At 37.1% G+C, this 16,566-nt stretch overlaps 1 protein-coding gene across 1 annotated transcript; it reads left to right on the top strand.

Moving 5' to 3' along the window:
* Nucleotides 1-2,518: 2,518 nt before the first annotated feature.
* On the top strand, nt 2,519-3,223 carry UCRPA7_6653 (putative mate efflux family protein; the record flags this gene model as incomplete). The annotated part of the gene is made up of 1 exon (XM_007919194.1): nt 2,519-3,223. The coding sequence occupies one exon, from the start codon at nt 2,519-2,521 to the stop codon at nt 3,221-3,223; it is 705 nt and encodes a 234-aa protein (XP_007917385.1).
* Nucleotides 3,224-16,566: the final 13,343 nt, after the last annotated feature.

Below are 16,566 nucleotides of genomic sequence, written 5' to 3'. Positions count from 1 at the left end.
CTCGGCGTCTTCTTAACGTACTATGTCGAAGGGCCATTGAGCTCATATGGTTCGAGCACAGTCAGCTGGATTGTCACGGTGCAGTTATATTTTCAATCGGGCAGTGCGATTGCCTGGGGTCGTCTCTACGATGTTTACGGGCCAAAGTGGCTTCTATACGGAGGGAGTCTAATGTACATCTTCGGCTTGATGATGACTTCCTTGGCTACTCAATATTACCAGATATTTTTGGCGCAATCACTTGTTAGCGCCATGGGCTCGGGAGCCATTTTCAACGTGTCGTTGACCTGTGCGACTACGTGGTTTCATAAAAGACGTGCTGCGGCCATGGGGATATTGGTTTCGGGTTCGTCACTGGGCGGCGTGATTCTTCCCATTATCTTCAACCACCTCATTCCCAGGCTAGGTTTTCCATGGACGCTTCGCATAGTTGCCTTGATTCTTCTAGCACTCTGTAGCGTCGCATGTCTCACTATCACGTCCCGTCTTCCTCCAAGACCTAAAGCATTGAGGGCCTGGGATTACATTCGTCCCCTGACAGAGCCTGCTTTCTTCTTCACTGTTCTTTCTGGCTTCTTCTTCCTTCTGGGAATGTTCATTCCCTTTAACTATGTCACCTTGCAAGCCGAAGCAGCTGGTATGTCGCCAGACTTGGTGCCGTATCTCTTGTCTATAATCAATGGAGTTAGGTCAGTAGAGAATACCTCACTCTCAGACCACGCACTTAGAATGAGGCATACTAATTATAACCTTTCTAGCATTCTTGGTCGTATCATTCCTGGCTTCATCGCTGATGCCGTTGGGCGTTTTAATACAATGATCATCATTACATTGCTCTCAGCGATCTTTACATTAGCGCTTTGGATTCCGGGCAAAGGATCTGCCACCATTGTAGTATACGGTGCCATATTTGGATTTACGTCTGGGGGTTACGTATCTATCGGGGCACCGTGTATCGCTCAGATCTCTGACATCAGGGAGATCGGCACCCGTACCGGTACCGCTTACCTGCTCCAAGCCTTGGGCGGACTAACCGGCTCGCCCATCGCTGGTGCGCTTGTCAGCAAGATGGACGGGAAATACGTGGGACTACAAGCCTTTTGTGGAATTGCGATGTGTGTCAGTGTTATCTTTAACCTGGCGGCCAGACATGCTCAAGTTGGGTTCAATTGGGTCAAAGTATGATGATTTTCTGCGAGTTGGGATACAAAAGTCATAAGTTGAAAGAAAAGCTGCCATAAGGAAAGTTGAAAAGTTAGTTCCATCACTCGGTTGTAGCTTTTCTCTATTGTAGATACTTTTCAGCTCCTGAATTAAGGCAATACTGGCTAATCTGTGGCACAATAATAGCCATTTGTTCAACATTATAGCTCAGTACTCACAATCTAAAGAGTGCACTAATACAGTCATTACGGTATAATTCTAGAATGCAACCTAGATCAAACGTTCGTGGAACTTGGCATACTTTTCGCCGAGCAGCCCCCTGCTTGGGTGATGGTCGGAAGCAAGCGGAGTTCGGAGTGCCGCGGAAACGCGGGCTAATTTTCTATGTAGATATCGTGGTGTATACAGACTCTCCCCACCTTCGACTATATTCTTACTTTAGGCAAGATATCTCCCTTTGACGAATGGCTAACAAGTTTACACTAAGAATGAGGTGTCATAGTCTTTTTATTCTTTTTTTGTTCTCTCATGAAGTAGTTTCCTAGCGAGAATCATATCTTGTCGTATAGAGATGGCAAGGCAAACCGCCGCGACGACAGGAGTCATCGCCAATGAGTCCTCCCCTTTGCTATTCAAATCTCGATCTGGTAGTCTTGTCTGGCAAAGGAATCTTCGATGGGAAGCCTGGATTTCAGAGATATGGCTCCTCACGAAAGCCTCAATTCCCATCATACTGGCGTACACCCTACAGAACAGCCTACAAACGGTCAGTGTGCTAGTGGTAGCCCGACTGTCGCCTGAGGCGCTCGCAACGGCAGCATTTTCATACATGTTTGCCATGGCTACGGCATGGCTCATAGCACTAGGGGGGACGACTGCCCTCGACACGCTGGCGTCGACCAGCTTCACAGCTTCGTCTAATAAGTGTGACCTTGGGATCCTACTACAAAGAGCCATTTTAGTCTTGTCTACGATGTATATGCTCATAGTTGTGTTATGGTGGAACTCTGAATACATCTTCAAGGCACTTGGACAGCAGGAATTCATCTGTAGGGACAGTGCTCAATTCCTCCGTCTCTTGATCCCCGGTGGCCTCGGCTATGTTTGGTTCGAATCCTTGAAAAAATACCTGCAAGCCCAGGAAATCTATAGGCCGGGAACCTATGTACTCATGATTACTTCACCTTTGAATGCACTGCTGAATTACATACTAGTTCACCGCACTCGCCTGGGTCTTTATGGCGCACCCTTAGCTACCGGAGCTGCATACTGGTGCTCTTTTCTCCTTCTCGTCGCTTATACAGCATTCATAAGAGGCAAAGAATGCTGGGGCGGCTTGGATCTGCGAAAAGCAATGGCTCACCTTTGGCCTTTCACTCGGCTTGCTCTCTTGGGTGTTATTCATGTCGGCACAGAGTGGTGGGCTTTTGAGATCGTGGCTCTCGTCGCCGGCAAACTAGGAACTATACCACTAGCAGCCCAATCTGTTATCATGACCGCCGACCAAATCATCAATACAATACCTTTTGGCCTCGGTGTGGCTGCATCCGCCCGTGTGGGCAATCTCCTCGGCGCTGTAAAGCCCTATGAGGCTGCCCATACTGCTAACTGTGCTGCGATTCTGTCTGTACTCCTGGGAGCCCTGATACTTACCGTCCTCATGGCGACCAAAAATGTCTTTGGTGGTTTGTTCAACGACGACCACGACATCGTCGAATTGGTCTCACGTGTCATGCCCTTTGTGGCACTGTTTCAGATCGCTGACGGCCTCAATGGTAGCTGTGGTGGCGCTCTACGCGGCATGGGCAAGCAGCGTGTAGGCGCTGTCATAAACATGCTGAGCTATTACGGCGGTGCCTTACCCCTGGGCATCTATCTTGCGTTCAACGGATGGGGTCTGGCTGGCCTCTGGCTGGGACAATGTATTGCCCTCTATCTTGTCGGTCTGCTAGAGTGGTTTATTGTTGCGTTCAGTGACTGGGAATGGGAGGTTAGAAATGCGCTCAGCAGACTAGAAGCCGGTGGATTAACGGGGTGTGACGGTGGCGATCTTGTCTAAAACCGAAGGGAAACAAGTAACTGAGTACTGAAGAAAATAAAAGCTGTCGAATGAATATACATCTGTTTGAGGAGGTCACAAGTACTTGATTGGTGAGATAGAGGTAATTCACACATCGCTTCGGGCAAAACCTTGCTAAACATAAGCTCGTCTTCAAGATATCTAACATACCTTCCTAGTGTGCTAGAAAGTAGGATGGCATCTTAACTATATTGTATGTCTCTATAATGGCGTAGTTAATTGTTGCTAAGATATATGGCAATCTCTTGTCTAGAATACTTCCATTGACTTCTTGCATTACCACTCGAGGGAGGGGATTGTCATTGAGCCCTTGATCACATCATCTGTCGAATATCAATTGAATCAAAGCGGAGCGGAAGTGATTACTGATCTCTCACCATGCCGTGTGATGCAAACGGTGAGGACGAACTGATGCAAACTAAGCAAAGTTACTGCCGCCTTGGACTTAGTATAATTACCAGTAGATTTCCTCATTTGATAAGCGGGGATGGGTAAATAGCACAAATGTTTTCATGGATCTTATGCCCCGCCACCAGAATCCCCAGATGTCCGAATGCTTCATTCACGACATCAGTGAAACTTACTCGGCGTGTTGGTAAGAAGCCTTCTAAATATCAACTTATTGGAATGGCTGCTCTCATGAGGACATTTGCATTTGTAACGCTGCTTTTGATAACTACAAACCCTTGCTATGGTAATCTGGATTTGGTGACACTCAATGCAAATACAGGCTGTGGAGTGTGGATCCAGGAAGCAGAAGGCACACTTATTATTAGTGATGTGTCAACGCCGATGACAGGAGACGTTGCTTTATAGAGCGCCATCATGACCGACAAGAGAGACTTTCTACAAGGCGTTACCGAAAACTCACGACCGAGGTATTTCATCACTCCTTGAATCCATGGTCTGCAGGCATACGAATGTAACTAAGATAATCTAATATAGCCCTTACTGCACTAATCTTGGACGAAACTGGTGCACCTTTGCGTATATGCTTGTGGGTGCGTATGGAAGCCCTTGCATTATATTAAGTACATGATATCTGAAACGTGATTGCCACGGCCAGGCTCTCAGAATGCTCAGAACGGCATACCAAAAGTCGCGCCTCCTGGAACTCGCATTCGTACATACTGTATGCAATTTCGATTATGATAGTGGGCAAGACTGATGAGAAAATAGACAAAATCAACGGTAACACCAGCTCCTGGGATCAAGATGTCTATGTCAATGAGACAATAGTGTCTTCGATATCAACCAGTATGTAACCCATGTCAAGAAAGGCTGTGTAAATATGTGAGCAACCAACAAACTCTATAGGTAAGGGACATCATGGGACGATGTTCTACATCTCGGTTAGAGTGTGCGGCAGGCAATTGTGCTCCTGCTCCACCCCACAGTATGTCTCAAAATGCCGAGTTTATCGCAACTATTCTGAAGGGGACATTCACTGATAAGTTCATAGCATGGGAGAATATATCTATCATTTTAAATAAGGCAGACTAAAATTTCTATCATAACGAAAATTGGCAATACAAGGCGACTGGTGGGAAGATGTCGTGTCAAGATGGTGGGAAGACCTGGAACTTGACTACGCTCAATGTCCCGCAAACTCAGACAATCTGAACGACGCGAACGTAGGCTAGTACAGACGCGAGGCCAGCAGCCTATTATAAGTGAGAGACATGGCAAAAAGAGTACCTATCGAAGTGTACAAAGAGCACTTAGGTAAAGGCTGGCTGCGCAAGTATCTTATCATTATAACAATTCGTGAAAATGAGATGATCACTCCACCGTAGTAAGTGACACAATAAACATTCTTACAGCAAATAAGAGTAATTGAACAATCATAATGACTGTTGAGTGGTGGTCGGTGGTCAAGATTCTCGATGAATGGCATGCATGCATCAAATTTCGGCCGTTTATCTAGCCCCGATGGGGGTGTTTCCTTTAGGAAGGGACGCGGCGGCGAACGATAGCCAGCCACATAGACATATCTACAGAACTGTTGAGTTCACGTTGTTGTTGATGAGACGATCATGTTCCATAGAAATTTGAGTTGACAATGTTTTCAACATTGAGTAGACTGTTTTTGCAACTTTTCAACGTAACAATTGCTCTCTCATCGTGTTGTACCGTTGATCCAGATCTTCCTCCCAAACCCATTTCATCCTTTCTGCGGTGCGTTGGGCAATAATTGGAAGACATTCCTCGAAGCCTTTATCATATAGATCCGCTGTTTGCATTTCATACGTGTCACCTGCTACCCGGCTTGTAGCTTGAGTCTTCTGTGCTCGTGGCAGCCGTACATCTTGGTAAAACTGCGCACTTGCCTCTAAAGACGTGAACGTATTTTCTGTACCTGGCCAAAGATAGTCTCTCAAGACGCATCCTAGCACCCATCCATCTTCAACTGCTTGCCCAAGACCAGCGCCAAGATGTGGGAGCATAGGGTCTATGAATCTTTCCATTAGCATTCGACTTCCTGTGCAGTGGAAGAGCAGAAAGCCCTTTTTAAGATATATCGAAATGCGTTCCTAGCGAAGAGCTGGCCTCTTTTTTTTATTTTTTTGATTCGTGGTACAGATATAAAAGGAGGAAATGAAGTGGTGACTTACGAGCAGCATCACCCAGTAGTATGGCTTTGCCACCCATGTAATGCCAGCGATGTAGTAGCTCACGGTCGTTTAGGCGCCATTTACTGGGCTTTTCCGGCATCTGGGAGATTATTTGTTGTACCGGCTCGTCAAAGTGCTCGAAGTCCGCCTCAACATCCTTCCGTTCGCAAATAGCTGTCCAACTCTCTTTCACGTCCGCTACCTCTCTCTCGCTTTTTGTCACAAAAGCCACAATATTGAGTTTAGTATCTTGAGATATAGGAAACACCAGAAAGTGCTTGTGTTTTGCCAGCCAAAGGACGCTATATGAGTCGAAGTGCCAGTTTTTAAGTGAGGTGATGGGTATTACTCCACGATATGCGATCTGACCACTATACATTGGTCTGTCTTCCGTAAACTGGCTGCGAACTGCTGAGTGAATTCCGTCGCAGCCAATGACAACATTCACATCAGCGTGAAGGCCATCCTTGAAGTGAACACGGACCATGTCTCTTAAGTCTTCAACTGAAATGCACGTTTTCCTGGTATGTAACACTGCCGCTTGTCGATCTTCAATAGCTTGTCGGAGGAGCTCGAGTAGGTCGGTTCTTGCACAAGGTGCCTGCCGAATGTTATGGCTATCATGAATTGGGATGGTCACAACATCGTCGCTGTTGTCGTACCGTCTGAAAGAGATCCATATACCAGACGGAAGACTCGCAATGGAGTTAAGTTTGTCACCTAGACCGATGGCGTGGAACCACCTCGCAGCATTTACACCGACACCTACCCCAGCGCCAATTTCTTTGTATTCCGTGGCCTGCTCGTAAATATCGATTTGTATCTCGGAAGGTATTCCTGAACAATGATGGTGAATCGCGAGCGCACAGAACAGGCCGCCAATTCCGCCGCCCACGATAGCAATGCGAAAAGGTCGACCTTCATGCATGATTACCATATTTAATGGATAATTTTGCGAAACCACGCTTGTACCGGTAAAGCCTTCATAAAATCCGCAATTATCTCGATGAAGTAGTATGCCCAAGGCTACTGACAAACTACTACCCGCCTTTATGGCAGAATGTATCGGCGATTGAAATTACCCCACTTCGGAAGTTAAAATGTCTTCCATGCTGGCTGATAGCAGTTCTACTAGACATTTCGTGTATCATCCACTGCTAAGACTTGTGGCTTTGAATGCTGTAATTACTGTATAATCAGGACCTAAGGAGATCACCCTTATTCTTGAGGCCTAATTATATACATAAGATCTAAAGCGGCAGATGATATAGTGTTAAGATTATAATAAAGTGATATCCAACTTGAATCCATGTGCCTGCCCTCACGTTTAGATAAATCGTATTCTAAAATTCAGTTTATTTGAGGTAATTATATGTAATATTGTGCTCGAAATGGGATTCTTCCCAAAATCCGATGTGTTAGTCGCGCTATCGATAGTCGAGCAGTCTTGCGGAGTGACGTTCGAACGGCGGACGAAGGAAACTAGATAATCAAGATGATGAAATTTGAAGTGACCAAAGCTCCTCTAAGGGGTCATATTCAGTTAAATGGTCTGTACATTTACAAAGCAGTTAACTCTCAGATGTATGAATCCATCTCCGCCAGCACGTCTACCATGGTCTCGCTGGATAGTTTAAAATTCCGACTGTTGACTGCCTCTTCCCAGATCGCTTGACCTAAGACATCCCCGGGAAATGAGTCAGGCCAAACAATCGTAGCTAAGGTCTTCCGAGCTTCAGTCCAGGCCACCACAGTAGTGACTCTACTCCATATTCTAATTCGCTCGCGAGACCACGAATGTAGGGCCTCATATGTCGCTTCACCCCCGACAATACTTCTCTCAATTACTCCAGCCACTCGTGCTAAGGATGATGCACGAGCTAGACTGAAAGCCATGGTGAAAACTTTCCAGAACCAAAGAGCACGATTGGTCTTGCCTCTTATCATATCTTCCTCGTTATCATCTACATCCCTCTGTGCCATCTGGACGAGCCAGAACAATGTGCGACCCTCAACAGCTTGGTGAGTATCCCAGATCGACAAGGGTCCATGAAGGTAGAACCCAGCAGCTACAGTGAGCCCTGCCCACGAAGTCCAAAGTCTCGTGTAAGGGCTTCCATCTCTCAGTAGACCAAGAGCAGGGACGTGGATCATAGATGCATTCCCACCTTTGACAGACCACACTCTACTGACTACGCTGTGTTCGGGTATTTCAGCCGTCAATTCGCCTTCATTCTCATGCTGCAGGGCCGTTATAATCCTTAAGCCAGTGATAGAATCTTGGGCATCAAGGAAAGATTCGTAAGTTTCCACATTATGTTGCGGAACAACAAAGAAAGGAGTGAGACTTAGAGCTTTAAGCCTATCATCAAGTCCGCCAGTGTCCCTGTCTGCCCATGATGTACCGGCTGCGCACTTGCTTCTTCTTGTCTCAGGTCGAGAACCAAAAATTGATCGATTTGTTTGTGCACGTCTGTAGGGTCTTCCGAGCATGGCCTTCTTCAATGACATGATCTCGCCTATACACACCAATGTATATCGTTCCAAGAGCATGTCATCTGCGACTTTGTCGTTGTGAGGATTGTTCATGGACTTCCTTATTTCGAGTAGTACCATAAGACCGTCGAGATGAGCCTCGGCTGCGGCGAGATTCCCAAGATTGCTCTAAAAAAAAAAATCCATGTTAAAATGCCGTCAGTGATTTTGTGACACGTCTCTACTCACCTCCGTTATACATAGTGTTGCCACGGTCTTGATGCAAGCAGTTGACACAATTCCATTTGGGTCAGCCAAAGAGTGATTTATAGCACGAATACAATCAAGTTTGTGTAAGAGGTACGTTGACTCAAAATGGTTCAAGGCGCCGGTCTTCCAGGAATAATGAACCGCGGCCAGGAGGAGAATGCTGCGAAAAGCGTCCGGGTTTTGAGTGGCTAGTACAAGACTAGAGAATAGCTTAGGTAAGGCAAAAGTCTCGAAAGAATATTGAGAGAAGAGAGGTATACCTGTTGTCTGGTGGAGACGCTGTATCATCGTCTTGACGAACATGGGCAACTGGTTTGCCGAGTCAGAGTCCTTAACTATGACATCCATGGTGATAACTCCGCTACTTACAATAGTGGAATAATTCTCGAGATTTGAGTTCCATTTTGATCGGTAGACTATTAAACGGATCTACGGCGCTATTGGGTAGCTGCCAGACGTCAAGTGCCTGCCACGGTTGGTGCACGCCAGGGAGATCTAGTACAGAGACATTCTTCTCGCTGCGTGGTACCGCTGCAGCTAGGTACTCGCAAGATAGAAATCTGGCTACACATTTGATACTACGGGATTCAAGAGGTTAACGGGTGACGGAAGTAAATGCGCTCGAACGGCGTGCATGCTGCCACATGCCCCGTGTAAATGGCCAAAATGGGAATTGGATGTTCTTACCATGCCGGGCGTGCCTCGTCGCACCTCACATGTCTTTTGCGGCAAGTAATGCACCCATTTCTGCTTCGCGGTGCATAACGTCTAGCGCGCCCATTTTCCCCTCTTGAAGTCATTGTCGCCGATGTTCGCAACCAAAATCTATTCCTCGATCATGCAGGATAGAGGCAGTCTCGGACGGCAAAAGTCCAACAGGTGGCTCTGCGAAGGAATGAAGCCTTCAGAGCGACAACGAAGAGCCCATTTAATGACGAGGCCTTCTCTTACGCTTCTTGTGTACGGTCAAAACTAGTGTCGCGACGCAATCCTACAAGATTAGCGAGCGTCAGGAGCGTGAGCGAAAGCCAATGGGAACCTATTTTTATCACAGGCTGAAAGAAGGACGCTAAGCCAAGGCCCGCCAATCCGGTTTCGACCAGACAGACGAGCATCCCTGCTCCTACGGACAAATGGTGCATTTAGTCAGACCCACCAATCTTTTGGCCTAAACTCCAGGAGCTGGGGAAAGGCTAACAGTGACTAACACTATACTATAGAGACCTTACTGCAAACTGTTAGATTTTGCTGCAATTTATTCGTGAGCACAGATTCTACCTATAGCTGCCTACAGTTAGGCTTATAAAGAGCTTTCTAAGTTATCTCTATCTATAAGGATAAATAACTTGCTATCATTTGCCCCTTATTCTGTCGAGTAGTGGTCTGATTCTGACAATAAGATAAGATCCTAAACGATATATTCATCGATAAGGTTTGATATCTTGTCAATTTTATAAAATATTGATGCTCTCTATATAGTCTATAGCTTTTTTTCTGACAAATGGTGCATTTAGTCAGACTCACCAATCTTTTGGCCTAAACTCTAGGAGCTAGGGAAAGGCTAACAGTGACTAATACTATACTATAGAGACCTTACTATAAACTGTTAGATTTTGCTATAATTTATTTGTAAGCATAGATTCTACCTATAGCTATCTATAGTTAAACCTATAAAGAGCTTTCTAAGTTATCTCTATCTATGAGGATAAATAACTCGCTATCATTTGCCCCTTGTTCTGTCGAGTAGTGGTCTGATTCTGGCAATAAGACAAGATCCTGAACGATATATTCATCGATAAGGTTTGGCATCTTGTCAATTTCATAAAATATTGATGCTCTCTATGCAGTCTATAACTTTTTTTCAAACGGAAGCATGACAAAATCTCAATAGCAAGATTTACAGCACAGTTGATTCTGTTCAAGAAACATTACTTATATCATTCAGAATAAAGCATAACAGAAACAATTGAGGAGCGTAGTATAACAATCCTTCCTATCAGTACATCGATAGGTAACTAAAAAGTCCTTAGGTTTATATCCTAAGATAGGTTGAAGGATACTTAAGCAATGTTCACAAAGGTAGATGATTGTGACTGGTTAGGTCCTATTGATTATAGAATCAAGCTATAGTATAATCAAACTATAATATTGAAAGCTGAAAAGCTAGTTTCTTTATCTTTAGGCTTATGATCATAAGTATAGTCTTATATAGAGTTATACTTTGCTAGATTATTAGAATCCTTTATAATCTATAGATAATAGCTTATCGTAGCTTACTATAATCTAGGACATTTAGCTTATAGATAGCCTTTATCTTATCTTTATATAATATCTCTTCTATCTTTTATGTCTATCGTAAGGTTTCTGACGGCAGCTTATTTTCTGACTATAATATAATATCTTTCCTTTAAGGTTGATATTCTAGAGACTTAGTTAAATATCTAGGTACCGTCCATTTGGTAGGTTTTAAAACCATATTCCTTACTCTTCTAGGATGCTAACATTATGTCAGATCGTATAGAAAAATCAAAACCAAAATCAAAGAAATCTTTAGCCTAGCTTGCCCTTACTGTCAACATTGAATTTTCTAAGGATCTAACCGAAATACTCTATATTCGTTGTTTTAAGTAGAATCTTGCTTACCATATAGTAAGCAACTCCTCTCGTTATTTTGAGTATATTCGTTTAGGTTACTCTTATGATAGTATCTTTATAGCCTCTATCCTTATATGATTAGCCTTTTAATAAAAGAAAATTAAATAAGAGGAAACAGACGCTAAAAAAGTACTTTTTACTCTTTAAACATAATTATCTATAGCTATCAGCCATCTAGCCTACTTATACCATATAAAGAAGATAATATCTAAGAAATACTCTAAGGCTTTTCGAAAGAGGATATAAAAGTTAGACGAAGAGAATAGAATAACTCCTTCTATCTTTACTTAAGAGTAGTTTATAGTAGACAACCTTCGTTTGCTAAGTGTCTTAAACAATATAAACTAATCTTTTTTAAGCTTAAATAGTAAGTTTATCTTTATAGGTTTGTTAGTAGAAGATTCTAATAAAATTAAACAATCAAATTAGAATAATTTTATAGATACTTAAGAGGTTTCTATATATTTTCTAAATCATTATAGCCTTACCATTTGACTAAATATTATGTTTGTTGTTCTTTCTTTCGTAAGTCTAATATTCTTTCTACTTTATATTTTTAGTTTAGTTTTACTTTAATGTTTATTTGAAGTTTTATCGATTCGTATGTTAGTTCCAAAAGTAAAATATGAAAAATAAGGTATATCTTTATAGTTTTAGATAATAATAGTTTATAGTTAGATTTTGATATTTTTTGTTTGATTTTGAATAGTCTAAGTTTTTTATAGTCTAATTTATCGTTTGATTGTTTTGTTTTTATGTTTTATTATATAAGATAGACTTTATCTTTCTTCTTAAAGGATAGTCTTTTTATCTTTTGAAGGTTATAGTACTTTGACATTCATTTTCTAATGAATATTAATTGGTTCTTTATTTCTTAATAGAGTTATTAAAGCTATTTTACTATAAGTATTGCTTTTTCTGATTCTGGTTTTATCTTAGTTAGATAGCTAAGTTTTAGGTTAAATCTATAGTTTGTATAGAATGATGATATTTTTATTAACTTACTGATTGATATATTATAACTAAATTAAGCTATTGATAGTAATATAACTTAATTATTTTGTTTATAATTAATATAATATTGAAGATATTATTTAATAATCTAATTTAGTCTTTTTATTTGTCTATTAGTCTTAAGATGCTAAGCTATAGATAGCTTATAGTTTATCCTAAATTATATTATAAGCGATTGTTAGAATTTTAATATAAATAGCTTATCTTAATTTAAAATTATTTCTTTTGATAATCTATAATTAGCTATAATTATCTATAAGAATATATATGCTAGTTCTTTAATATTGCTTCCTTCCTTATATAAAATAAAGTATATATACTTTATAAGTTTATTAACAATTGTAAAAATACTATCATATTTAACCTTTGTTAATGATTCTTCCGATAATAAAAGCTTTATTATAAAGTCTTATAAGATTGACTCTTATAGTTATTATATAATCGATAAAGGTTATAATTCTTTATATAGTTTATATCTACTATTTTTATTTTATTTGTAAACGTTATATTTGTCTAGTATTTCTTTAACTTTATTTTTTATATATAAAAAGTTATATTTTCTTTATATTTGTTTAAGAGTTTTTATTACTTTTATATATTTAAATTTTATTAGCTTATAATATAATTTGATAAGTTTTTCTTATAGTTTTAATAGTATATATATTTTTCCTTCATACTTATATTATTTTTATTTTATATTATTAATCTATACTAATCTTAAGAGAACTTATATATTATATTCGTACTTTAGCAATCTATATACTTCTTTAAGTTTCTTTTTTTAAATATTATCTAATTTTATTTTTAAGAGTATATTAATTTGTCTCTTTACCTATGTTAAGATTTTATCTAGATTTGTCTTTAAGACTATTTATATTTCTTTTAGTATTTTTTGATAATAGTTTATTTGTCGGCTTAAAGTATCTATTCTACCATTTTTTGATTCTTTTTGATAGATAATTCGAAAGTTAAATTCTAATAGTTCTTTTATCTATCTTATTTATCTTTTATTAAGTTCTTTTATAGTTATAAAGTAAGTAAGATTCTTATAGTCAATATAGATGAATACTTTATAAGAAGTTTTAGATAGATATTGTCTCTATTCTCTAAAAGCTTTAACTATAGCTATCAACTTTTTATTATAAATCTGGTAATTTAGTTTTAAGTTATATAATTTTTTTAAAAAAAATGTTATAGAGTATAATCAATATTTATTATCTTTTTGTCTTAACTATCTTTTAAGTATAAAATCTAAAGTATTTATTTTGACTTTATACTATCTTATAAAGTTAGGGTTTTATAGGATTAGTTTAGATAATACTTATTATTTTAATATATTGAATATGATTTATACTTTATTGTCTTATTAAAAGGTTTTATTCTTTTTTATAAGGTCTATAAGTAGTATGACGATTTTGCTATAATCTTTGATAAATTTTCAATAAAAGTTAAAGAATCCTAAAAATCCTCTAACTTTCTTAACTATAGTTGGTTCTAGCCATTTTTAGATAGCTTGAATTTTGCTTTCTTATATACTGATTTATTCTAATTCTATCATATAACTAAGGAAATCGACTTTTATAGTATAAAATATACTTCTCTTAAGGTTTATTAATAAATTAACTTTTTATAGTTTTAATAGTATCTAGTATATATATGTTTGATACTATTTAAGCGTCTTTAAGTATATTAAGATATCGTCTAAATAGATAATAATAAAAATATCCAAAAATTCTTATAAGATATAATTAATTATAGCTTAAAAACTAGCTGATATATTAGTCAATCTAAAAGGTATGACTAAATATTCGTAATATTTATATTATATATAAAATGCCGTTTTTTATTCGTCTTCTTCTTTGATTCTAATTAGATTATATACTCTTAGAAGGTCTAATACTATAAATATGATAGTATCATATAATCTATTTTATAGTTTTGATATCAAAGATAGTAGATAATGATTCTTTATCATAATATTGTTAAGTTACTTATAATCTATATATAAGTATAGTTTATTTTCTTTCTTTAGTATAAATAGGATTAAGTATCTAGCTGACGATATAAACAGTTTAATATATCCTTTCCTAAGGTTCTTATCTAAATACTCTTAAAGTACTTTTAGTTTGATTTTGTTAAGTTTATATATTTTATAGAATTTTAATTATATTCCTTCTTTAAAAAGTATTTTATAGTCTTATTTATTATATTATAATAAACTTATCTTTAGTTCTTTTACAAATAATTTAATATATATCTAATATTCTTATAGAATGTTTTATAATCGTTTTTTCTCTTTGTTGATTATAAACATTATTACTTATTTTTATGATTTAATATTAGTATTCAATATATTAATAGCTTCTTTAGGCTTACTTAAGGATACTAAGGTTATTATATCCTTCTCATTAGCTAAGTCCTATTGAAATTCCTACTTAATAACTTATAATTATCATTCTTTCTTAAGTGTTGATAAATCTTATAAGAGTATATCACTCTTCTAATATAAATAGCTACTGATTCAGTCAATTTAAGAGTTATTCTTTTTAAGCTATAGTAACCTTAACAATACTAAGTATCTAGCAGAGTTTATTATATTGAATCAGATTCTTTCTTATTTTCCTTATATTTTCATTTATAATTTATTTATTTCTTTATTGATAATTCTTTCATTATAAGTAACTTTTTCTCTATCAGCTATTATAAGATTATAAGAGTCTTTCTTATATCTTTATCTTAAATAGTATTCGTTAATAAGCATAGATAATATATAGTTTCTTTATACTCTATAATCTATGATTATGATAGTATTATATCCTTTAAGATTCATTCTAATATATAGATAGTCTTCTTATACTTTTAAGCTTTATAAAAACCTAATTCTACTATTTTCCTTTCATAATTCCTTTATGATCGAAACAATCCTTTTCCCGAATCTTTTTTATACTTCTTGATAATCTAGAAAGTTGGTAAACTCTTTTATCACTGATTTCGATAGCGTTCATAGGTTTCGAAGATATTTATTGTTTTAATTTCTTTATTAATTATATCTAAGATTCGATTTTTCAGTTGTTTGAATGCTTATACTAATAGTAAGGATAGTTTATCTTACTTACTTTTATTTTATATTATTCTTATAATATTAATGATTTGCTTATCTAGATATTTATTCTACTTCTTTTGACTTTATTTTTAATTTTAAATCAAACTAAAGTCTTTCTAAACCTTTCGTTTAATATATTAGCGAATTTTAGTATAGCTTATAAATTCTTATAATTCTTTTAATATTCTATTAGCTACTTTTTAGCTAGTTCTTCGAATATATTAGTTAGATATAACTTATTATAAATTCTCTAATTCTTAATTGATTTTTTCAAGTCTTATTATTCTTATATATTAATATATTTACTCCTTAATTAAGCTATAAGATGCTTAGTCTTCTATCTGTTTAGTATATAATAATTCTTCTTCTTTTAAGTTAAAAATATTCGATTATCGTATAATAGTTTATAGTAAGTTTTGTCGGCTCCCTATATATAGATATGATATAATGTCTCTAGTTTATGTTAGCTATAGATGCCATTAATTATGTTAATCTTTAGCTTTAAGGATTATATACTATTTATATTTGAGTGTTTGATAGTTTCTTTAATATTCTGTTTTATATTTTGTTAGATAGCTTCTACTAGGTTTGAAGGTTGCTAGCTTGACTTTAATAGTTTGTTTTAAAATATATTAATACTTTATTTCTACTTTCCTTAGTGTTTGTATGATAGGTTTACTAGCATATCTTCTTGAAAAGAAGTTGTTTTTTATTTTCTTTACTATATATAGTATATATTGATTATAGATATATATTGTCTATGATAGAATATAATAGTCTAAGTTTTAATAGTCTAACAAAGGGTCCTTTTTAAATATTATAGAGGTTCTTGGTTAGTTAGCTTATTCTTAGTATATCTAATATATTATGACTTTTGTTAGTATAACTTGATAGTCTAGCTTATATAGTGCTAGATATAGGATATATCTACTATTAGTTTCTAGTTTATAAGCTGATGATGGTATTTTTTTGCTTATAAGTTTTGATGATAGTATAGTTTCCCTAAATGATATTTCTTTCGTAAATGTTAGTATACTGTTTCCTATACTTAAGGTCTTATCTTATAGTTAGGCTTTTGGCTTACTATCTTTATCTATATTCATACTATAGATTTATCGTACCTTTTTATGGTTATGTTAAGATAGTATAGCGATAGCTTATAACGATCCTTCCTATCAGTATGTCGATAG

The sequence above is a fragment of the Phaeoacremonium minimum genome (genome assembly GCF_000392275.1).
Source record: "Phaeoacremonium minimum UCRPA7 unplaced genomic scaffold PA7_03_scaffold_481, whole genome shotgun sequence".
NCBI lineage: Eukaryota > Fungi > Ascomycota > Sordariomycetes > Togniniales > Togniniaceae > Phaeoacremonium > Phaeoacremonium minimum.
This window is presented reverse-complemented; position numbering and strand designations above follow the sequence as displayed.